Source organism: Limanda limanda, chromosome 8 (assembly GCF_963576545.1).
Source record: "Limanda limanda chromosome 8, fLimLim1.1, whole genome shotgun sequence".
Classification (NCBI taxonomy): domain Eukaryota; kingdom Metazoa; phylum Chordata; class Actinopteri; order Pleuronectiformes; family Pleuronectidae; genus Limanda; species Limanda limanda.
The window spans coordinates 19,028,310-19,052,820 of record NC_083643.1 but is presented as its reverse complement, the minus strand read 5'-3'; the positions used below and the strand labels follow the sequence as shown (position 1 = coordinate 19,052,820).

The following is a 24,511-nucleotide window of genomic DNA, read 5'->3' as shown; positions in this document are numbered from 1 at the left end:
GATTGAGTTATACAGTAATAAGCCGTCACCACATATCTGGGTCATCTAAAGTATTAATGTCTGAAACCGGTGAGGGACTGATATTGCCCTTTTCCCGTCACTCTTGGCAGGATTGGCAGGACGCAGTTCGAACACTTGTTTAGTCTTTGTTTGGAAGCAGACGTAGTCGCGTCGTCATCCACTCCAACGTTATTACAGCTGCAGTAGCTTCACATATTTAAGGTGCGGTGCAGTGTTAATAATTACGTTCTCTCTGGTTTAATAAAAGAATAAACGGTGGATCCTAGTGTTTGGTTTTTTAATTAGCTGAATTTGGAAACCCCCGGGCTCGCTCCACTTCAGGTTCAGCGGGTTTGCTTCTTATCAGCGGCCGAGAAAGAAGAACGCTGGTTAACAGCTAAAATGATTGTCAGGCTCCTTGTTTATGATATGATCAAATTTCCATTTAATTTGAAGCTTTCTGACTTTCTCACCGCTGGCTTGTATAAAAAAAGCATGATGTAAGCAAGTTTTCTATAGTTCTTTATTTTCTTCAGAATCCCTGTATAATTGGAAACTGCGGACAAGAGAAACGTATAGTTTAGGTGTTTTTAAAACTAGAACACCAGCTTCTGAAAGTTGCTTGTGTTAGCAGTTTGATTTGGAAACTGATATTCTGATATCCTCGACTTCGTCCTGCCATCTGCCTTTGCTAGATAGCAATTTGGCCCATTATTCCCTTTAAACTGCCATGAAAGGCTGTCAGGACCTACTTGGGCTGCTGGTGCAAGGACAAGCAGAGACAGACAGTGAGTGGACGCTAATTGTCGTTCTCTCTGATGCTAATGCTCTGCTCACAAACAAACAGCAGGTGACATGATGTCCAGGCACAAATCAAACAAGTGCGCTCCTGGACGATTATCTCTGTAATGAGCCAAGCAGAAGTTTGGGTTAATCTTTTTATTTAGAATCTTACTTGAATGTAATCTGGTCAATATATGCACATTTCCAGAAAAGAAATTAACATCTAATGCCTAGTTTGACTGCAGTGTCCATAGTTCAGTCTCTACCATTGTTTGATTTGACCGTCATTTAATTCACTGAAGATTCAAACTCAGATTTTTCGAAAGCAGGATTGTTTATAATGTATCTCATCATCATCTTGGAGTGACAGTATCCCGCCGCCGGCTGCCAGATAAAATCAGGCTCTTATCTGTTGATCTCAGTACCCTGCTATGAACCAGCTGCGTCCACACGGCTTATCTGTCACAATTCATGCTGGCTTTTCATCCCATTCATAAACGTGTTATCACGTGTAGTGTTAGTGATGTAAGTCACTGCAATGATGTTTTTAATTTCAGAGACATTGTTAAGCTCTTCGTGACATATTTCTGAAAGGAAATTCGTTTTGTGTAACAAATAGTTCCATGCAATTCTGGATGCACTTGTTTATTTAAATCTCAAACTTTCCAACATTGTGTACATATGTGAACCTCCAATCATAAAAATTGCGTTATTTATGTGACAAATGTCTGTGACTCTGTAATAACTGTACTTTAAATCATTGCTCAAACCAAAAATGCCAAACATCAGTTATATGAGTATTATAAGTAGTTTTGGAAATTAACAGGGTTTGGTGGTTTTAAAGGAAAGACGAGGTAGAAAGCCACCCACATCTGAATGCTTATCCCCTCTTGATCCTTTCTGTTAGTGGATGATGGCTTAAACATCAGCAAATCTCACTGCATATCTGGAGTGTGCTTTGAGAATCACTTGATTTGTCGAAAATTGGTAGATGTGCTCTTACACTCTGGCAAACCTTTTTTGTATCTAGATGGAAATAGAATGTCAGGCATTATTAGGGATCTGCTTTCTATGAGTTAGTGCAATGCTTGAGGTGACTGTTGGGACTTGGCGGAGGTATGCACTCTATTGAGGGTTCAAGTTTTCATTGATGATTGAGCCTGCAATTATTTCCTTGGTTTATCTATTGATATGTTTAAACTGAAAAGATAACCTAATTAAAATCTTATTTTATCAGAACTATTTGGCTATAAGACTGAGAAAAGCAGGGAATCCTAACTCCTTTGAGAGCCATCTGATATTTGGTATTTGACACTGACATTAGTGATCAATTGATTTTAAATAGCAGTCAGCAATAACAACAAGAACATTAAACTTCAGCTTCAAACCTTCACTATTATTGAACTTGGTTGTCTTAGAGAGGAGCAGGGCTGTCAGTCAAGCTGTTGTTACCATAGCAGCAGTGCTAATCAGCCTGCGTTCAGTCGTATTGCCTGTAAGATGTGTTTCTGTGTCACCTGTCCTGGCCTCTTCAGGCCACAGGCTCTGGCTGAGGTGTCTGTTGTCCCCTCTCACACACACACACACACACACACACACACACACACACACACACACACACACACACACACACACACACACACACACACACACACACACACACACACACACACACACACACACACACACACACACACACACACACACACACACACACACACACACACACACACACACACTCACCAGCACTGACCAGTCTGTCATCACTGCTCAGCCCTGCGGACACAGGTGACGTGTGCTGAGCGTGAGAGAAGGGCAAGGAGAGAATGTGTGTCAGTGCAGATAGAAAAGAGCAAAGAAAATAGGCACATATGACGAGACTCTTTGTGTCGCTGCCCTAGATGAAGTTCAAACAGATCTTACAGTGGAAGTAAAGCCTCACCTGCTGCAGAGTGTGTGGTTGATGCATGCCTGGTTGTCATGCTCAGCACTGCTCAGCACCACACAGCACGGCGCTACCGCCTGCGTCTCCCGAAAAAAGCCCACTTTTACTGTGCACAATGCAGCCTTTATGCAAGGCCCCCATAATGGAGCCAGCTCCTTCACTCATGTCCTCATTGTCTTGGCCAGGATGAGAAAAGGCTGCTCTTTAGAAAAGCAAGGCTGAGCTCACCCGTGAATCATGCCAACAGTCACGCTTGTTCTCCGCTGCCTTCTGTGAGCCACACAACCAGGGGAGGGGGGACGGGAGTTTTCTAGGACCCCTGTCCTCCCTTCAGGCAGTGATGTCCGGAGGTTTACTGGACCCTGGAGGGGTCACGCAGAGGTTGCGACCTTGCGTTTCCTGTTTCTGTGTGTGGCCCAGACAGAAGTCACCCTGTAGCTGGGCTGTGGTGTGATCGGTTCGTCCAGCAAAAGTGTGACAATTGCACAGGCTTCCGCAGGGATGTTGGCGTGTGGAGCACTAGTCTGGCATTGCAGAGCTGCTGTGGGGGTGGTGGTTCTTCACAGCAGGAGCTCAGCTCATACCCTTTCAGAAAACCTCTTGTTTATTATCGACACAGTTACTGTCTGCCCATGGCTACGGCAGGAAAAGGACATAATCCATATGAAGCATATGTCTAATGTCACCACTGCAGCATTCATAATGCTTCCCCTCCCCGCTCCTTTTTCATAAACATCCACCCCTCTATCTTCTGCTTACTGTACTGCCAGGAAAACATCTGCACACAACTGTGTCAGGGCTACTCTGTGATGTGAGCATCATATTGTGCTGGGTGTTGATGACTGGTTTAGGGGATACAAAATCCAAACTCACTGTAGGTTGTGAGATGGAAAAAATCAGCATGCATGTAGTCTCCTGCTGTGCTCTGCATTTTCAACATGGAAAAAAGCAGCGGGGTTGCCATGGGAACAAATCCCGAATCAGTGCGATGCTCGGACCCTTCCATTCCCCCTCAAGTTCCCCCTCTCTCCCCCCTGCCACCTCCTCCTCCTCCCTGGCCTCCTCCCAGTGGATCTGGAGCTCAGACCTCAGCCCGGCCTACTTAGGAGAGCAGGCATGAGGCTGAGAACAGGGATCATGTCCAAAGCTCCGCACTCAATCCCAGAGCAGGGACGTGGGCCAGCCGATACTGGTCCACAGTAGACAGCCCCCCCTTCTTCTTTCTACTGCTATTGTTAACTTTCCATGGAGCTCTCAGAAAGTGATTTGTATCCACTAAGTCTGCTGGATAATAGATCATGTCCCAGTTATTTATGAGATGTTAATGTGCCCCCTACTATATCCTCATCGTATACATTATTACAGCGAGAGGGGGTTCTGGTTATTACCAGGGAAACCTAAAGGAAAATTGCACGTCGGTTTATCTTAATCTATTGGTACGTAATCCTGATTTATCCTAGCGATTATAAACACGTCAAAGTGCTTTTGTTCTACCAGAATCAAATCTGAATTATGGAGTCAATTTACGGATGTGTTCATTATTGAACATGGCTCTCAACGCCACCCAGTGTTTCAACCCATCTTGGACCTTGCAGGGCCGATGCTGACGTAAAGTCAACTGTTGATATCGGAAAAGGTTACACCCTCTAATCGATGGTATAGACAGCACCGCCAACAGCGATCGCTCGTGAGTGGGAATCTGGAAAGCTGCCCTCATTTTCAAATCAATGCTGGAACCACGGGTTGTCTACCTGTCCCCCGCATTTCTCACACACGTTTGAACGATGAAAAGTGTGTGTGCTGCTGCTGGAGTTGTCGCTCATAGCTAGATAACTTTGCGTTTAGTAAGCTTGTTGGCATTCACTATGTGGCTGTGAGTTTACAATGTCCATGTGTGTGGGGGGGATAAAGAACGGCGGGATAGGTAGACAAGTTTCAGCCCCGCCTCCCAGCACTGTGTTCTGGAGGAGTTATTTGGCAATTTCCATGGAGACACACTCCAGCCAAAACTAAAGGTGAACTATTTTACTTGCAATGCTATACCAACAAAAAGGAGCATATAATCACATTTTAAAGGCTAGAACAAGCAGATAATTAGCTTTTTTGCTGTAGCGACTGAAATAACTTTGTTTTGATTACTCTTCTGTTTATTAAATAATCAATTAATTTACTGTTTCAATTGAAGTTCAACCAGAGTGGTAAGAATTTTTTTATTATGGCTATTAAATCACTGATGCTTTGACAGGTAAGTCGTCTTGTTCAGTGCACCCGCCAGCAGTGGGGAATAAATAGTTTTCGATCAGTACTGAGTGTTCCCATTCTATCCAGTGTCAGCGTTGCAGGCTGTGTGCACGGCTGCAGCAGGAGGGGGGGGGGGGGTAAGGCCAATGTGTCATGAGGCACAACTGACTGACGTGAAGCCGTTATGACAAGCTAGTTGACACTGCCTCCTCTTAGTTCCCGAATGATAAGATTGATTGGTGAAGACCGAAGGGAAGAACGTATGAATGTGGGATAAAAGCCGCACAAGACAAGATTATCATGTAAAATCTATAGTCTGACCAGTCTGAAGAGGAAAAATAAGGCTGTAGTTGAAAAGAGTGTCTCGTCTGTTTTACATGAAGAGCGTGGGACACTCAAAGGCACTAAGGCTTGTCGACAGGTCCTGGGTGTATGTAACTTGAGTTTGAGCTTGAATTTTTTTTTCTTCTTTTGAATATACCCTAACCAGGTAACTGTGTACTTCACAAATTACACAGTATGTGGGTTTTCCAGTCCACATTTTTTGAAATTACCTCCCTGTTATCTGAAGCATGTGCGTATTGACATGCTCCTGATCTTCAGTTTAATATTTTGTCCATGCGCTGTCCCAGTATGCTTTGGCCTCAGTCCCAGACCAGACCAGACGCTTGCTGCTGTCCACTCAGTGTGGGGAATAGGGACAAGCTCTTTGCCTCATAAAACTCTGTACACAAAATTAAAAGATTTGCAGAGTATTCAGAAGCCGCATGTCCTATTTTTCATGGCAGGTTTTTTAACACACAGATTCTAATTATCTGTTTTTGTGAAATGAAAGTTTTAAAACTATTTTCTTGGCAACAGATGTCGTATGTTGTCACATTTTCATACTTGTTGTTGTACCTTTTTCACCACTTTTAGTTAAGGCTGATGCTTTACCAAAATTTAACTGCATGTTAATCAATTCAGTCTTCTATCAAACATTTATTACTTTAAGCGTCTCAAATGTGAGAATTTTGCCGCCTTTCTCTGCCTCCTCTCTTCGTCAATTGGATATGTTTGGGCTGTAAAGAATTAGAATTGAAAGATTTTAGACAAAATAATTTATACTGACAATAGCCATATTTCTGGAAATTTAGACTAGAACTGTTTGTACTATTCACCTTTAATAATCAACATTTAGAGAGCATCTCTAGTTCTCAGTTAGACCCTGTGCTGTTACAATGCCCATCAAACGCATTCATCCCCACCTTTCCTCTGTCTGATTTGAGGCGTTGCTGGATATAATCCATGTCATGAGTCATGAATGATATCTGAAAGACAGAGGGCTGTCACTAGGGACTAGTTGACAGGCAACGAACCCTGAAGCACTGTTCTGCTCATGTGTTTTCATGTCTGCTTTTACTCATTATCATCGTCATCATCATCTTCATCATCGCCACAGACAGACAATCACAGGTCCAGACCTGCAGTTGTAGTGGAGTCATGACTTCTACATCGAGGTCACAGGGAGAGGCTTCTTGTAATCTGCTGCTGTCGTTTAACATTCGCAAATATCTTCCGTCTTGATTCAAACCCCTTTCCCTTTCCTCACAGTGATTCTCTGTCACACACATAGAGCTTTTAGCTCTTGCACTCAGTCACACTCGTGCACACAGTAAATGCAGCTGGAATGTGTGATGTGGACTCAATATGGCCCAGGCTAGTCCCGCTCCATTCAGCAGCAAATCCCTCCGGTTTAGGATTTGCTTTTACAGTCCGCTGTGCCAGGGACCGAACTCTAAACTCACCCGTAAGAATCTCTCACTAACTCGTCATGTTTTCCCAGGGGGGAGGAATGTAAAGCAATGTGCCTGAATGAGCTGAGTCATAATTATCATCTGGGTGCTGATTTGTCTCTGTCTTTGTTCTCACAGTCAGAGGCCTAGTGATCTAACCTTGTCTTTGGTGTCAGTTTGGCTCCTGGTGAGGGATTGTGAAACATGGCCGCAGGCGAATGAGGTGTCGCCTTTTTTGAATTAACGGCAATTTGCAATACAGACCTTGTCAGTGAAATGTCAAGAGCCACATCAACACTACAGCTTTCAGATAGTGGGTTCATTCTTCTGTAACTAAAACATGCAGTCATGTTCTGCCCTTTTGTCTTGCATGGATTCCAGCCAAATGTCTTTCTTTTTGCCTTCCTCAGGCCTCCCCTTCCCGAGAGCTCCATGGAGAAGATGAAGCGGTTCAAGAGACGTCTCTCTCAGACATTACGAGGCAGCCACACCATCGACGAGTCGCTGTCTGAGCTGGCTGAGCAGATGACCATCGAGGAAAACGGCCTGAAGGACAGCGGTGAGCTTTAATTACAGTTACAGTAAATGTTGATATGCAGAAATTAAAAGGGCCTTTGAATTCAGGTCTCCATAGATTTTTCAAAGTTTCTCTTCATAATATTTCATGGCTCTGAGATTAAGTAGTTTCTCTTTTGTTACATTTTCTTCACATTACCTATGTACGTCAAATGGCTCTAAATACTACAGTGTCCATGAGTCTCAGCATGCCAAGGTCAAACTATGCGGCTTTCAAAGTCATCGGATCACTGTGCAGTTCACACTTAATGATGACTAATATATCAGGTGTCCAACTATGTACAAAGTTGTTGCAAACTTCTCTAAGTGTTTAGCCCACTAGAAATCTAATCAGAGGAATTGACATGTTGGTGAGCCTCTAAAAGGCTTTGATGCTTTGAAGAGATCACACAAAGCCATTGGCGACTGCAGTTTGATCACTGAGTTGTCTCAGATTTGCTATTGTCTCTTGACTTCTAGTAATTGTCGGCGAGTAGAAAAGTGGGGTAAAAATTAGGAGTTCTGGTGCTAAGAAGGTGAGACCAGTCAAAGGTGCAAATTTAGAATGTCTTTGGTGTTAAAGTAATGTTTTTAAAAAAAAAATCATATCAACTATGAAATGTCAATTTAGACAGTTTTATGTTTATACTAGGGTGGTAACGAATCTCCAAATCCAAGGTTCGGCTCAGTCTTCGGTTTTTCAGCCAACCTAAAGGTGACTACAGTTACAGTGCTATTGAATTATCACATTATACAATGAAATGTTTCTAATATTGTTATCTTCCTCATTCGAATCATATAAAGACTTAATATTAGAGACACAGTCCAATTCAACAGCAACTTAACATTATGACTTTTATGGAGGGAGGCTATACTGGAGGATTGTTGAATTAGACTCCATTAGAGCAAGTCATACCTACCTGGCAGCTGAGTGTGTTCCTGAGTGTGTATCTCTGGGTTCATCTGGCCACTGTGGGCTGTGTTGCTGATTAATACGAGGGGCTTAGTTGAGTTGATTTGAGGGCCCAGGTCACACACATCTACAGCAAGTGAAGGATAAACATAGTCGAATGGGCATTTATTCAAGCACCCGGATAATGTGTAATACCAGCACATTTACGTAATGTAGAGCATGTCCGAAATGGGATTTAGTCGATGACTTTTAATGGACTGCAGATATAATGTACTTTTTTATCCAAAGCAAAATCCAAATTTGATCCAGCATCGACCTAGAATCTGAAAGAGGAATCAAAGTTGAACTGCTGAATGTTTTATTAAGTTAATTTTCTTTAAATTTGTTCTTAAGAAGTTTTCTAAGAAAACTCTCCGTCAGATTAATGACGCGTTCTTAAACTGCAGAATTGATCGCATCTTCATTTGTATATTTATAAATGCCATGTGTTCGTAAATTGGAAGCGCGTGTCAGTTTTTCCCAATTAGCGTAGGTAAACACCCCTCTAATACCCATAAAAGGGCATGAGACTGCAGTGCCGTGTTCCCACACAGAAACCGCAGAAACTCCAAAGGACATTTAAGAAGGCAGGAATGATTGAACAAAAATCTAAAGATGGTGCCGCACCGGACTCGAACCATAAAAAAGTTGTTATATGTTGTAGTTTCAGCAGTTGACATAAAATAACACAAAAATAATACATGGGATGTAGTTACATTTAAAGTGAAAGCTGTAATGGGAGAAAGTGGCATAATTGAAGTAAACAAATTGTTAATATAAATGTTGTCAAACAAAGAAGAGAGAGGGGGAATGGAAAAGAAAAGGATGGAGCAGCTTGTCATTGGAAACACAGCGTTGCAGGTGTGGATACTCGACCTGAGCCTGAAGGACATGCTGGGCCAGGTTCAGACAAAATGTAATAATTGGATATTTCTTACTGAAATGCACCTCAGGGGTTGTGGTTGACCTTTTTCATTAGGCTTTCATATAAAGTTGTAACTCTTAACAGATGACCATTCAGTTTGATTTTTCTCCAACTACCACTCGCTTATTGTCAGTTTTGTGTATAAACTCTGCTCCTTGCACACACATACTGTAGATGGTTGCATCATACATTAGGATCCCGTTGAAGGCTGCCTCCTTCAAGGCGTCAAAATATAAAGCAGAGCGGCATGCCTTAGTGTGCCACCACGTCGTTACCATGGCACTCGGGGGTCTGGAAACATTCTAGAGTTTCCATGACATTGCCACAGCAACTTGGATGACTCGGTGAGACTAGTTAGGAATCTCCTTTTTTTAATGCATCTTTCAGCTCTTCCCTAAATTTCATGCACCCCGAGCTCTCTCTCTTCCAAGCCTCTTTCAGACTTGTCCTCAGTTTTTTCTCTTCTTCAAACAATCAGATCGTCCTAGACTCCCCCCTTCACCTCCCAATTCTTCTGAGAACTAACTGAGCTTTGTAAAGAGCTTTTTGTGTAGTGATTAACACCAGGTTTGGCCAGAGTGTTCTGTGCTTGGAGAGTGGGGACACAGAATCATGATCTGTGTGTGTGTGTGCGTGTGTGTGTGTGAGATAGAGCTTGCGTGTTGGGATTGCTTTGGCCTGTGTAACAGTAAGTAGGGTAGAGAGGAGACAGAATGGAGTAGCCAGATGAGATGTGATCTGAACTCTGTGATTGGGGAATGTGTTCTGGTTCTGATCTGGTTATGTAACACAACATGACTCAGGCCAGCGGCGGTGGCAGCAGCTGCACAGAGATAAGGGAGCGGTGGCATAAGGACCTGTAGTTTATACTTGGGGGCTGTGTATTTTTCTGTCTCCATATAGGGATTATAGGATATTCTTAACAAACATTGCAGTGCAAATGTTTGAAAAGGATGCTCTCAAATAGAAGGGCAATAATAGTTTCTATTTTCTAATTAACACACACAGTAGAAACAACAGAAAAAAAGTCAAATGAGTATTTGGTGTGGCCATCGTTGGTGTTTAAAATAGAGCTTTGTGGAGGCCATATTGTCTGGATCAGATGTCACCAAATGTCTCTGCTCCCGTTTGTCTGTTTCTAGTTGAGTTCATGCCTTTCTGACCAGCCTGCTAGCTAGTTTATAAACATTTTGCTGTGAGTCAGCTTGGAAAAGGCAGTTTGAGTCTGAGTCTTGTGAACCTAATTTGAATAATGAGATTTAATAAAGAAAAAACCAAAGCACCACAGAGTTGGTTGACCCTGGATACCAGAGGCCAGACTAATCATTGAGTTGTGGGGGTGTTTTAGGTGAAAACGTGGCTGGCTTACTCTCGTAGCTCACAGATCTTTGTTTACTATTTATTATAGGCGTTCTAGATATAAAATAAAGCATGTTGCTACTACATGTCTAACTTCCTGCCTCTAATTTAGTTTAAGGAAACTTTAATGTGTGAGTTGTTTTTGTTGAACTGCCCTCCCTGTACTTGTTCACATTGTTGTTTCATATGATCTGAGTCTTTTTCCGGGGGGGGTCATCAAGATGGCACCCTGCGTCTGTTTGCATGTTTGGGTGGAGGGTTCACCATGTCGAGAGCTGTCAAAACCACAGAAGTGGGAATTACAAGTGGGCCGTGAACTGTGACTCTCCGTGTTATCTTGTAGTATTTTGATCATGAACTGATATAAGCTATTATTTCATTCTTTCTGACCTTGTTTATGTCTGAGTGACAAAGCAATGTTTACGCTCCATAGACATCTTTCTCTTGTGTGATGGAATTATTTACTCTTCATAGCTGTTGCTTTGTGTTACATCCTAATCCTCACTGCCCCCGTTGCACATGTCCTGCAGTGCCCGTCTGTCTAGGGTCCGACTGTCCTGCTTAACTGCTTCCCCGGGACTCCGTGTTTTTCCCCACAGTCTGTGTTTCAGTATGTGCTGCTCTGTACATAATAAATCCCCCTAAATCCTTTGCTTTCGGACAAATGGGACTACACAACTAATACTACAAGGCCTTTTGTGTACATGCTAACCTCTGTCACTTCTTTACTTTTGATACTGGCTATTTCACAGTATTAGAGTTGCAATGGTCTCAAGAACAGAAGCCTGAGGTCGGCTCTGTTTACATTAGGATAACCGCAGTTTCAGTGAAGGAATGTTATACTCAGTTTTGTTTTTAACAAACAAAAATATGACAACCTCAAATTACCCCTAACTGTATAGCACTAAATATATTTTACAACAATTCACCTGTTTCTTTCATCAGTCAATTTACTTTTATTATCTCAGTTTTTTTCTTTGTCTTTTTCTGCGGGGTGTTTTCCTCTGTTTATCAGTCTCAGCCTTCTTCTCGTGATAAATACAATTAAAATTCTGTGTCCTTACATAAAATCCATTTATACAAACACATGCTTAATGTGCTAAAGTGATGCAATAGACTGTCCTACTAACACACGGCAGTTAATATATAACATGCAAATCTATGCATCAGTAGATTAGGACTTAAAACCACTTATGTAACGATAGTGATTATTTTATGCAGTCTGGTGTTATGCTATGGTTTCGCCACTGCATCAGAAAGCTGTTTGTCAGATAGACAGAAAATGTCTATATATATATATATATATATTAGGGCTGGGCAAGTTAACTCGTTTCAATCGAGTTAACTCAAGTGATGAGTAAACTCGATTAATTATTTTATCTCGCATTAACTCAGGTTTGATTATTTATTGTTTTATTGTGAAAGTCAGGCTTTTATTTTGTGAAAGTCTGTTGCTGACTGCTGCAGAACAGGAAAAAAGAAAATAATTGGCTGATAAACAATCGAGTTAACTCATCACTTGAGTTAACTCGATTAAAACGAGTTAACTTGCCCAGCCCTAATATATATATATGATAAACTTAACTTTCGCATGTCTATACTTCACTTTGCCATTTGTCATTTATTGTCTGACATGTAAACCCTTGTATACCTGCAATGACAATGAACAAACAATTATTATATCCATTGTTTTTTGTGTCTTCTCCGGCAGAGCCCATCGTGAGGAATGGTCGTCCTCCGTCTGCCCACAGCGTCCACTCCTTCCTCCATCAGTACACAGGATCCTTCAAAAAGCCACCGCTGCGACGACCTCAAAGTGTTATCGGAGGAGGCCTCGGGTCTCTCATGGCCATGCCTCGCAATGGCAGTCGCCTTGGTGAGACACACACACACACACAGGCTCGGTCACATTTGATTTGCATCCTTGTGACTTTAAACAGAGGTTTAGCACAGGATAACTATTTTGTGTTGAATTTGTAGAATGTGTAGATGCTACAGTGGCAAATTTTATTCTAGTTTTTAATTTAAATATAAAGCTGTTAGATTGAGCCTTCTAGTAGCTACACGTAGAATATCCTCAAAACATGTCAGATGCTTGTCTTACACTTTTCTACTGAGTCAGCTGAGCCTTCATACAAGTGATATATCATGTGTGAAATTATGCACCGAAACAAAGATTCCCGGAGGCAGATGTCCGCGCATAAGTATCAGTTCAATCATTCCAGATTTTACATTCAGCCACACTGTAAACAATTTGTTAGAAAATGGAGCCATACCATAATGATTTCAGATGCTTTAAAGATTGTGAGCCCAGGTACATTTTTTACATTGTTTCTTTAATTTAAACATAAAGCCTGGATAAGATAGCAGTGTGTTTCATCCTGTATGAAACCTGAGTTTGTTTGAGACGTGGGGAAATGAGCATGATATATGGATTTGTCTAAGGCCCTGTGGCACTAAAGTATATTAAAAACATCAGTCAAACTTATTAAATCTAATTATACTTTCTGTGCACGTCATGTGTTCAACACAGCCGAGGGCGAGATAAAAAGAAGCTGGTAAAAGTAAATTAAAGTAAGTAATTTACCCAAAGTCTAGTTTATTTAATGCATCACCTTTCACAGGGCAGATCACAAAGTGCTTCACGAAACCACAGTTTTTACAATTAAATAATTAGACAAAGCATTAGCACACGAATACACTATGAAAACTATTTGGTATCCTCTGGGTTTTTTCTGATACCAGTGTTGAATTGACTGGTCAGAAATGATCATAGCTATCTGGACATGGAGTTCTCTGTATGTTAGAACAAGAACCTCCAAATTAATTCTGAATGTAAGGGAAGTCAATGTAAAGAATATAGACTGGATGTGATGTAGGTCATCTTGCTGGATCCAGTCAGCAAACCTTGCAGCAGTGATCTGGACCATTTGTAGGCTGTTCAGAGACAATCTGCTGAGGGAGGTGAAGTCTCAGCTGTTGTTGAGCCCTGACCTGTTTCCACTCAGACCTGCTCCATCTCTCAAGCTCAACCCCTCATCTTTCTTTTCCACTCTCTAACTTTCTCTCTCCGCTCCAGACATCGTCCACGAGAACCTGAAGATGGGGTCCGATGGGGAGAGTGACCAGGCATCAGGGACGTCCTCTGACGAGGTGCAATCGCCCACGGGTGTTTGTCTGAGGAACCGAGGGAACAGACGCATCTCTGCAGAGGTGAAATTTGAGTCTCTTGTGTTGTCAGACTTTCTTCGTCCTTGCGCAGACTTCCTGCTTTTTGAAATAGTAACTATGTTGTAGGAGTCACCGGCTGAGTCACCGGCTACTCTTTAACAAGCTCTGACGTTTGAATATGAATCACAAAACATCTGTTCATCTTGGTTTTACCTGGACTAGCGGTTACTCCTCCACATTGTCATTGAAGGTCGGTTTAATATATTTCAATGGGAAGCTAATGATTCTAAGTATTTAAGAATGGACTTTCTTCCTCTCACACATACACACACGCAGTGGTAGTTACATAATGTCAACATATTATGGAAAGACTTTTGCTGTGATTATTTTTGTTGTTTTGTTTTTGAATAAGGATGTTATAAAGGTTGTTTTTATTTTTTGTATTTATTAAATACAGAGCACCATCATTATTTCAAAAATAACGATTTAACATTTGAGAACAAAAACAAGCCTCTGTAGAGATAAAATGGTCGTGGCTCCAGTCATACTGAGGCTGATTTAGTGGAGCATATTTGAAGGCAATCACGGACAAAAATGGAGAACGTGATCAGGAGTGAAAGCTTTAGTCCTGTTGGGCCATAGCGACACAAAAGGCAGCATGAGGCCATAGGAGAAATGACACTTTCGCAGATTTGAATCAGCTTCGTGTGTGTGTTTCCATAGTAATGAGAGAAAATCCGATGGACAAGATGACTCAATCATTTTTATTTCTGTCATTTGTTTAGTGTTAAATATGATCAGGGCATTAAATTTGAAGAGCGTCTGTGTTGCTGTAACAACAACACAGACAAAACCTTATTATTGTAGCATAGTATCCACATTATATTATGTCTTTCTCTAAAAGGTTCAGTGTGTAAAATGTAGGGACATCTACTGTTCAAGTGGCAGCTGACCAGTAGATGAACATGAAAGAGACCCTGTTGTTGCTTAAAAGGTGTAGCCTGTCCAGTTTGGACCATTATAAAACACATGGCGGCCTCCTTATAGAGGACATGCTCCCTACGTATAAAGTTTTCAATTTAAAGGGTCCATGTTAGGGTAAAGAAAACAATAATTTTTACAATTAAGATGAAACACACTAGGATTATTTTATATCCAATTTCTGCCATTAGATCCCTTTCACCTAAATCTTACACCCTGGACCTTTTAAATCCATCTTAATGACTACTAATGGGATTTTAGGGATGTACACCTGACTGCAGTGTCAGGGTGACTGTGGGATAGTGAAAGTGGAATGTCAGTGAAGGTTAACCCTTATATGTTTTTTCTCACTTTAACCTCATCAAACACGTAAAGCATTTGTTTTAGAAATAGATTTATGATCATATATACTTTTGACACATTGAATTACCCTGTCTGTGTTGTCGATGTTGACAATTTGACAAACTGCCAGTAGAGCACATCTTGCTCAGCACCTGCTGGTTCATCACAGGAGGAAAAGGTCTTGTGATTGAAGAAGACACACTTCTCCTCCTCTTACAGGTGTTATCAGTCACTTTGATTGCAGCAGGCTCTCTGGGGGTTTCTGATTTCTGAGCACATAACCTACACAGACAAACCAAGCAAGGCAGACTGCTCGAAAAAACAAAACAACCTGTAAATGTGCAGTTAAGCAGCTTACACCATTTGGGGCTATACCCACAAGCACGCACACACATCCTGACACACACAAACACACACATGGTCACAGACATTACATGTCACATCTCACTGTGCCTTTGCAAGCAGTGTACCTCAAACTTCCTGTGACTGTTTCACAACCAGAAAATGTTCACATACACAGTTACACTCAAATTATTTCTTGCAGCCCAACAAACACTCTGGGAATTGATTGTGCTGATACAAGCAGCATGCTTGAGCGCAGAGTTGCTGTTGATAAAGTGATCCAGCAAAACGAAATCACTGTGTGGCCTCACTCACTGTCTCTGTGCTGCAGTGACTCTCAAAGGAGGGACGGTAGAAGAGGATGAGGACGAATGAGGAAGTCCTTCCGTCTGTGGTCAGGTAGCGGATTGGTGGATTGTCAGTCCCTTGCTGCAGAGGAAGCAGTGCTGTTTTGGGATTACATCACAGGATTACTGTAATACGGTCCAGATGGGCCCCTGTTGTAACAGATTAGGCCTGGTTGATTGGACAACTAGAGGAGGGTGGGGGGTGCAAAGGTCAAGTGATGGATGGCATCCCTTGCTCCGATGACAAACCACCAATCCTGGTCCTGCACACAGACACTACGGAGCAGCAGCGCTGGATGTAATGACCAAAATTTAAAAAACACAGATGCACATTGTGGCAGCGTGTGCTCAAGCTGAACGGCTGTTATTTACATGAATGCGACTTTTTTAAATTTCTGATTAATCTGCCATCAAACATTTGATCCAAAATTAACAGAAAGTAGAGAGAACTTTCTGTCACAGTTTCCCAAAGCCTGTGTTAATCTTTTTAGTTTGCTTGTTTTGTCCCAACACAACAAAACTGAAAGACATTATCAGAACATAACAGCAAATATTCTTAATTGAGAAGTGAACACAGACCCAAATTTATTATTAAAATAGTTATGGATACATTTTGTGTAAATCAACAAATCCTTTTTTATCAACTATTTATTTCATCTCTACATCAATGCATTGTTAGAGTAAGTAAGTAAGATGTAAGTGCGTTATATCTCTAAAAAGCTTGTGGTTCAGACTACATCCTTTTTATGTGCTTGAAATTAATTAAGGATTTTTATTGGTCTTCCACAGATTTCATATAAATATATTTGAATATATGCAAACCGCATAACATCCACACAGCAAAAAAATATGTCTAATCAAATTCTTTGTCAGTGCATCAAATGCAACCTCAGTAGGATGCGTTCTACTGAGTGCCATTTAAGTAGATAAATATAATTGTTTTTATTGGTAGTATATGGGATTATTGCTTGTAAACTGTTCAAGTAATTTGACAAGTAACAATATCAGACAAGCGCTGCATCCAACTCCTCAAGTGTGAGGCCTCGCTTCTGTCATTAGTCGAGTCACTGTCATGGTTCATCTGTCCCGGATTTCTCAGTTTCACATTCATCAGTGAGATTGTTGTTCAAATGTGGAAAGTTCAGAGTTGCATATTATTGTATTGCATTGAGGGGGGCAGAGCAGTCGAGTGTAACTAAGTGTCCAGTGTTACCTCAGGGGGGGTTTAGATTTAAAGCAGAGAGAGAGAGAGAGAGAGAGAGACCGGATTAACAGTAATCTAACAAATGAAGGAAATGCATGATGGGAAGGATAGAGACATTGCATTGCGATAGTGTGTGTGTGTGTGTGTGTGTTGGATCTTTATATAAGAACTCATTAGATTCATGATTTAGTACTTTGTTGCTCTGGGAAAGACTTTACCCTGAACTCTTGAAGGGCCCCATACAGGGAGCCTCATGTGCACAGTCTCCTGCACAGAACTGTATGGAAGCATGCGGCTACACGTGTATTTATACACACACACACTGCCCTCTCTGTTGACCAGTGAGGCCTAAAGCTGGCTGTATAATGCTGGTTCTTACAAATTCTACTTGTTTACTCTGGATCTCTGCCATTTGTTTTTGCTAATCAGTGGTATTTATTCAGAGCTTACGCTGTTTACTGAGAGTTAACTCCGTTTTCTCAGGGTTTTACACCATGTGGACACAAATTGAGTCTCTGTTGTGTGTCTCTCTTTGTGTGTCCAGGACCTGAACAAACGTCTGTCTCTTCCGGCCGACATCCGGATACCTGATGGTTACTTAGAAAAACTGCAGCTGAGCAGCCCATCCTTCGACCAGCCGCTGAGCCGACGCTCCCGCAGAGCATCACTGGTGAGAGAGAAAGAAAGGAGGAGAGGGAGAGGTGTTAGAGAGAGCTAGAGGGATACAGATGAGTAGTCATATTTCTGAACTAGGTAATGTAGAGAATAGAGAAGCAGATGTTAAGAGAGTGAGTAGTTAAGAGATATACATATATAAATAACAGCATCAGTATATGATGACCAGATAACTACAGATAACATCATTTGACACAGTTTTCAAAAGTCTTTGATAAGGTTTTTTGTTTTTTGGTTAAACCAGCAAATTAAATAATCAAACAAATCATCACATAAATCTAAATCCAACGTTGCCATGAAGCGGTGTTTAAGATCTCATTGTCCAATAATGGAGGCATTAATAGAAATGTATCTTATTCATGTTTTCAGCAAACACAAGAATACAATACATAAAATGAAAAGACCCAATATATTAGCCAGAATAAAATTTCTGAGAAATACAAAATACTTTATAGTAACATGAGTAAATTTAGAATCTAAAGGGTTTAGATCACACACAGCGGCTAAGTCATACCCTCATCTTATCTTACATTTTTCAGCTAAGAATGGATCCGCTAGGTAACTAAGGCCTACATCTGTCAGATACATGTAATGGAGGAAAACGTGTTTGTACCTCCACACTGTACTTATGTAAATGGAAACTATTTGTTGCCCACGACTGAGCCATTCTGATATGAAAGTCGTGTGTAGAAGAGTGTGACAGAATCGTAAGGAAACGGAAACGGATGACAGGGAGGAGCTGCAAACAGCAAATCTCACACCTCGACCATTATCTCTCTAACCTCATCCTCTCAGTCTGTTGTCACGTGTTTACATCACACTCCAGCATTCACTTTATCAGCTGCCTCAATAATGAGCTTGTAATTTTACTTCCTGTCAAAAGGAAAACCGAGTATTCAGAATATTCACAATGTTCAACACCCGGACCCTCTCAGCTCATCTGGTGCTGGTCCCTCTGGGTCAGTTAAAAATCTGGTGGCCCTGCCTTTAGTTTTTAATGCTCCTAGTTTCTGGAAAAGCTTTTCTCAGGACTGAACATGACCTCCGACTCTCACTTGGAAAAACAAAGCTGTTGCGTTTTATTAAAGAGCTTTGGATCTTAGTTATTAGATAATCTCTCTCTGTGCATGTTATAAAGTGCCTGTGAACTGTGTGTGCAATTTGTTCTCTCATATTAGATATTTAGCACATTATGGCTTTAGCTACTTTTTATTTTTATCAATTAGTGCTGATTATTTTCTGTCATTACACAATTTATTTAATTCAATTAACAGCCCAAACCCAGATATATTCAGTGTATTCACAAATCCTCTTATATAAGAAACAGAATCCAGCTCTTTTAAAAATGAAATACTACCAACCAGACCACAAGAGTTTTCAGTGGTATATAAAATCTGCTTTATAAATAAAGTTTTCCTCTGCATGTCTTGCCTATAAACAAACACTTTGTAAAAGCCAAAAGCCAACGGTCCTTTGTCACAACACATTAGAAGTGATGGTGGTCGGGGGCGTGTGACCTCCTTACAGCCCCCTCTGTTGCTGCGAGGCCGTCACAAGGATTTCTCGTGGTGTCTGTAAGCTTGTCATCGCTAATTTAGACGCCGCCCTCATTAATATTGTTTGTCCCTTTCTCTCCTCCAGTCAGAAATAGGATTTGGGAAGCTGGAAACCTACATCAAACTGGACAAACTGGGGGAGGTATGTGGAGTGTGTGTGTTCAGTGTCAGCCTCTGACTCTTGTTTTCCACCAGGTGCTAATTCTCAGTGGCACTTGGTGACATATCGTGCACAGACACATTCACAGCTTTAACTTTTGACCACTGATGCCTCAGTCCAACCTCTGAATCCTGTCCCCGCCTCTGTCCTTCTCGTCCCCCAGGGCACATACGCTACCGTCTTCAAAGGGAGGAGTAAGCTGACGGACAACCTTGTGGCGCTGAAGGAGATCAGACTGGAGCACGAGGAGGGGGCACCGTGCACAGCGATCCGAGAAGGTACGAAGGTTGACCACGAACCCTGCGCCAGTCCCACATTATCATATTTGTTTATGATAATGTGCCTTCAACCACAGAGCATATTTGAAGACCATGATAAAATTCTGGTTGTTGTGAGTGTTTAAGAATCGTGACACTTGAACCAAGGTTCACTAATAAAAAGAATCGCTCTCTTACCACCACCCTCAAAAAGAAATGAAATGTGCTCAATTTGGAGTGACAGTGATGCATCAGCTGAAGGCAACAATGTGTCTTCCATTCACTTTCACTGAAGCCGGCACATCTGACAAATTCAATTCTTCAATTTAGCTGGGATCATCTTTGGACAACTAGATGTTAATGTTCAAAGATGGAGGATTAAGTATTTTGCCATTGCACTATGGGACTAAAAGATGTACAGCTTGCCATCACCCTAATCAATATTTATATGTATTAGTCATGTGATTGTGACATCACCTCCTAAGTGTGGGGTTGTTTTGTTGAAAGCAAGATGAATGGGACATTATTTGTGTGAGTCTGTGTGTCCCTGTGCTGTGGGTTTATGTAGATACTGTTTACTTTGTAACTACTTGAAGATTAGTTAAAAGTCTGGTTTGTTGGTTTTCAGAACACTTTCTTTATTTTAATGGTTAAAATCCTCCTCAAAGTCCACAAAGCATCCCTTAATAAGGACTAAATGAAATAATTGGTTCGCCGTGCTTGTCCGTCACTGCCCGACCTGCCAGCCCGTGTCTCACTGGTCTTCAGCAGGAGAAACAAACAATGCTGAAACAGTCGGCTTTGAGCAGTTGTCAGTCGATTTTCTTACTCTTCCACGCTTTCATTGAAAGTCTGAGACATTTGTGAGGGATGTAAGGATTTATAATACTCATGACTGAAGTTGATCAGTGTAAACCCTCCTAAATGATAGTAATGAATAGTTTGTGTTTTAATAAGTAACTGTTATTATAAAGTAATGAAAGAGGCATGATACTTAGGTAAATAAAAGGGGAATGTACTGGTGAGATTAAAAGCTATCTCAGCCAAAAGAGGGAAAAACTTATCTTATATAACAGCAATTACATACTCCAGACAAACAAAGACAACAAAACTGAAATGTTTTTTCCGTATGTCACATAATGCAAAAACAAACCAGCCTTTTCGCCTTTTTCTTTTCCTCTAGTGTCGTTACTGAAGGATCTGAAACACGCCAACATTGTGACGCTGCACGACATCATCCACACAGAGAAGTCGCTGACACTGGTCTTCGAGTACCTGGTGAGACCAACACATCCTCCGCCCTTCACTTCCTCCATGACTCACACGTTAAAATATGCTAAAACAAATATATTCTACATCTTTAATATTCATGAGCCTCAGGAGATTAGAGCTTGCTTACCTGCTGTTCCTGTGCCTGTAGCCTCTGCACTCCTCTGACGTCCATTCTCTCTCTCTCCCCCTCTCTCTTGTCCAGGACAAAGACCTGAAGCAGTACATGGACGACTGTGGGAACATCCTGAGCATGCAGAATGCCAAGGTGAGCTGCCGCAGGCTGCCTGCTGGCCCAGCCAACTCCAGCAACTTCCAGGACTTAAGTGGTTACTTACACTAACAAGAAACACTGTTAGTGTGCCCCCTGGTGGTGGATTGTACGAAGTAGCACTTGTTTTCTTAACCTTTTCCACAAAAACCTATGTTGAAAATTTTGCAACATTTCCTTTGTGGGACTGAAAAGATTTGAAGACAAATTGTTATATAAAAACAAATGAAAAAAAACAACCTTTGATCATCGTGACACAAAACATTTGCTGCTTAATCAACAGAGGTGCCCACAATTTCCCCCAAAAGGTCAAGGCACAAGGTTCAACAGATAAAAAGCTTTTATTATTGTGGCTATATGATTAAAAACAAGACCAACGCATGCTGACAACACACCGGATCAAACAGTCATGCACACAGATAAGTGAATTAAGTCACAGCTTCTGTCACGCGTGAGTTTACACAGCAACATCTGGCTCCCTCATTACCCCTGCACTCAACTCCACATCACAAATTATAGTAAATAAATCTTATAGAAGTAAATTCTGTCAAACCATACATCACTATTACCACCTCTATACCAAGATATTATTGTAGTAATAGAAGTAAGTAAGGCTTGGGTTGTTAAGAGCAGTAGTTCCTAAATTACGGGCTGAGATCGCCTAGGGGTGTCACAAGATGATTTCCATCAATTAAATTAAATACAGATAATTTGAAGTACCATATTTTAGGCGTTATTGTAACAAAAAAATATATATATAATATTTAAACATAAAATAAACACAGTCTCCTGCAGCTTTATTTTGGGATTTAGAGAGACCATCAAACGATTATGTGTTACCATAAGCATTTCATTTAAACCTGGTACTCTCCTTAATAATATTTTAGTAATAACTTTCATAACGTTTAGTGTTTTAATTCACAACCACTGAGTTTGACAATAAAATCATGGTTACTTATCAGAAATGTATCTCTCCTCAGATTTTCCTGTTCCAGATCCTGCGAGGCTTAGCGTACTGTCACAAACGGAAAGTTCTTCACCGAGACCTGAAGCCTCAGAATCTGCTCATCAACGACAGAGGAGAACTCAAACTGGCCGATTTTGGTAAACGACAAGAACCCACATTAAAGATTGAATGGAGATCTGAAATCTGCTTTATCTATATTTTACTACTGCATAACACATTGTTTACATTTCACACATTTCTGCTCCACAGGGCTGGCGAGGGCGAAGTCTGTGCCCACTAAAACATATTCTAACGAGGTGGTAACACTCTGGTATCGGCCTCCCGACGTGCTGCTCGGCTCCTCTGAGTACTCCACACAGATAGACATGTGGTGAGTGGGCCTCACGCTCCAGGGGCGACTACAACTGTTACAAAACACGTATCCCAATCATGGCCACGCTCTTCTTTCTGCCTATACGCCAACAGAAGATCCAAATATTTCTCATTTCCCTAAATTGTTTTACGTCTCTAACGAACACCGATTTTTAGAGTTTTTTTTTGTCGATGCTCTTCAGGACAGACGTACACAGAGACTTTGATGTGCATGTGCTGCTCATGAACAAACCCTCACCTTTTATGGAATTTGACTTTCAAGAAATTTTACCCGCTGCTTTCTCCTCTCACAGACACAAAGCAGTCAGTTAAAGCTCGACTCTGGGAGTTTAGTCTAAAAAGTTCATGCTGGTGTAACTACAGACGACCTGAGGAGTTGAATTGTGTTCATTCAGACCTAATCCCTCCTGTCTGCGTCTCCCTCACAGGGGTGTGGGTTGCATATTCTACGAGATGGCCGCCGGCAGGCCCCTGTTTCCAGGCTCCACGGTGGAGGACGAGCTGCATCTCATCTTCAGGCTGCTAGGTGAGTGCTGCCCCCTGTTGACCGGGACACGATGGAACTTTGAATATGAGCCTTTAATCGCATTAACCCTGGCATGTAGCCCCTGTGGCAGCGTGAAAAGCCCCCTGCAGCTGCCGCCGCAAAGCCCGACTCTGACATGGTCGATTGAATGTCCCTCCACAGGCACTCCGACAGAAGACAGCTGGCCTGGAATATCCTCTATTGACGAGTTCAAGTCCTACAAGTTCCCCAAATACAAGCCCCAGCCCCTCATAAACCACGCACCCAGGTAAAGGGAGTATTCCTACTCTGTTGTCATTTTATCTTCCTCTATCTTTTTACACCAGACATTGTGAACTACAGATTATACCATGTTCTTGTTTTATTACATGTATCAACTGTAAACAGCCTTTAAGTCAATGAACACTTCCCCTGACTTCTCTTCTCGTTAGCCCTGTTGTCATTGAAGATGGAAAAGAGCAAATGTTTCAGAGCACACCCAGGTATCAGAGAAGAGCTTTTTCAGTTTGTAGTGAATGAGACATTAGTATTTGAGGTTTGTTTAGTTAGCATCTGGTGCTTTTTGTAACTTCCTGTAAGGACATCCTGTGGAACAGTTGACTGTTTTCCTTCCTTACACTCGCCAATATCTGTGAGTGTCCCCCACTGCTACTGACCTCCCCTCCCCTCCCCTCTCTGCAGGTTGGACACTGATGGCATTGACCTGCTGATGTCATTCCTAAAAGTGAGTCTCTCAGTATCGGGCAGGCGTTAAAAGCAGCGCGACACATTTTGCAGCTATGTCAGGACTGTATTTATAGAAGGAAGTGCATCCAGGCACATGCTCATTTATATTCAATAACACACTAACTGTTCCTGTTCCTTTACTGACTCTATGTTTCTTAACTTCAGTACGAGTCCAAAAAGAGGATGTCTGCCGATGAAGCAATGAGACAGCCGTACTTCAGGAGCCTGGGGCCACGTGTGGTCCCGCTGCCAGAGAGTGAGTAATGAAATGGCAATGCAGTAATGCAGACTTGGCAGGCTCCTCTAGGTACAACTTGAAGGATATTGCAGCGTGCAGCGAGGATCAGTTACAGCCTCGTAACATAAGTCACTATTCTGCTGGCAAGATGTGATTTCTGTCGCACTGACGGAATTATGCTCTACATGTTTGGCAGGCATATCCATATTCACACTGAAGGAGGTTCAGCTGCAGAGGGATCCCGGCTACCGGAACTCATCGTACCCAGAGTCAGGTGAGTTATAATGTTAATGCCCATAATCAATACTCACTGGCCTTCAGGTAGCCTCTTTTCTTTTATATGTTTCATGTCCGACATCATAAAATTCTGTATTGTTTGACACGGTTTACACCATGGTCTCCTTCATCTTGGCTCACTGAAGCTGCTTTCAAACATGCAAACACTCCGGATAATCTCCTGACTTTCTTCAGAGGGGCTCTATTTGTGAACCCAAATGTCCGTCAGGAGTAAAAATTCCTGTCAATGTCCGACTGAATGTATCTGGGAACAGGAGATCCTCTGCAGGATTCAC

At 41.7% G+C, this 24,511-nt stretch overlaps 1 protein-coding gene across 2 annotated transcripts in view; it reads left to right on the top strand.

The window, feature by feature from the left end:
* The window catches only part of LOC133009467 (cyclin-dependent kinase 17-like), a 29,851-nt gene that overhangs the window by 3,192 nt on the left and 2,148 nt on the right, over positions 1-24,511 (top strand). For both annotated transcript variants that reach the window (XM_061076975.1, XM_061076974.1), the window contains 15 exons: positions 7,155-7,303; positions 12,247-12,411; positions 13,615-13,748; positions 17,467-17,592; positions 19,239-19,295; positions 19,477-19,591; positions 20,754-20,848; positions 21,045-21,107; positions 22,091-22,214; positions 22,327-22,447; positions 22,878-22,975; positions 23,138-23,243; positions 23,657-23,699; positions 23,867-23,957; positions 24,136-24,213. In XM_061076975.1, the coding sequence (XP_060932958.1) occupies positions 7,177-7,303; positions 12,247-12,411; positions 13,615-13,748; positions 17,467-17,592; positions 19,239-19,295; positions 19,477-19,591; positions 20,754-20,848; positions 21,045-21,107; positions 22,091-22,214; positions 22,327-22,447; positions 22,878-22,975; positions 23,138-23,243; positions 23,657-23,699; positions 23,867-23,957; positions 24,136-24,213 (1,543 nt within the window). In that variant the 5' untranslated portion in view covers positions 7,155-7,176. The remainder of the gene's footprint in view (positions 1-7,154; positions 7,304-12,246; positions 12,412-13,614; positions 13,749-17,466; positions 17,593-19,238; positions 19,296-19,476; positions 19,592-20,753; positions 20,849-21,044; positions 21,108-22,090; positions 22,215-22,326; positions 22,448-22,877; positions 22,976-23,137; positions 23,244-23,656; positions 23,700-23,866; positions 23,958-24,135; positions 24,214-24,511) is intronic.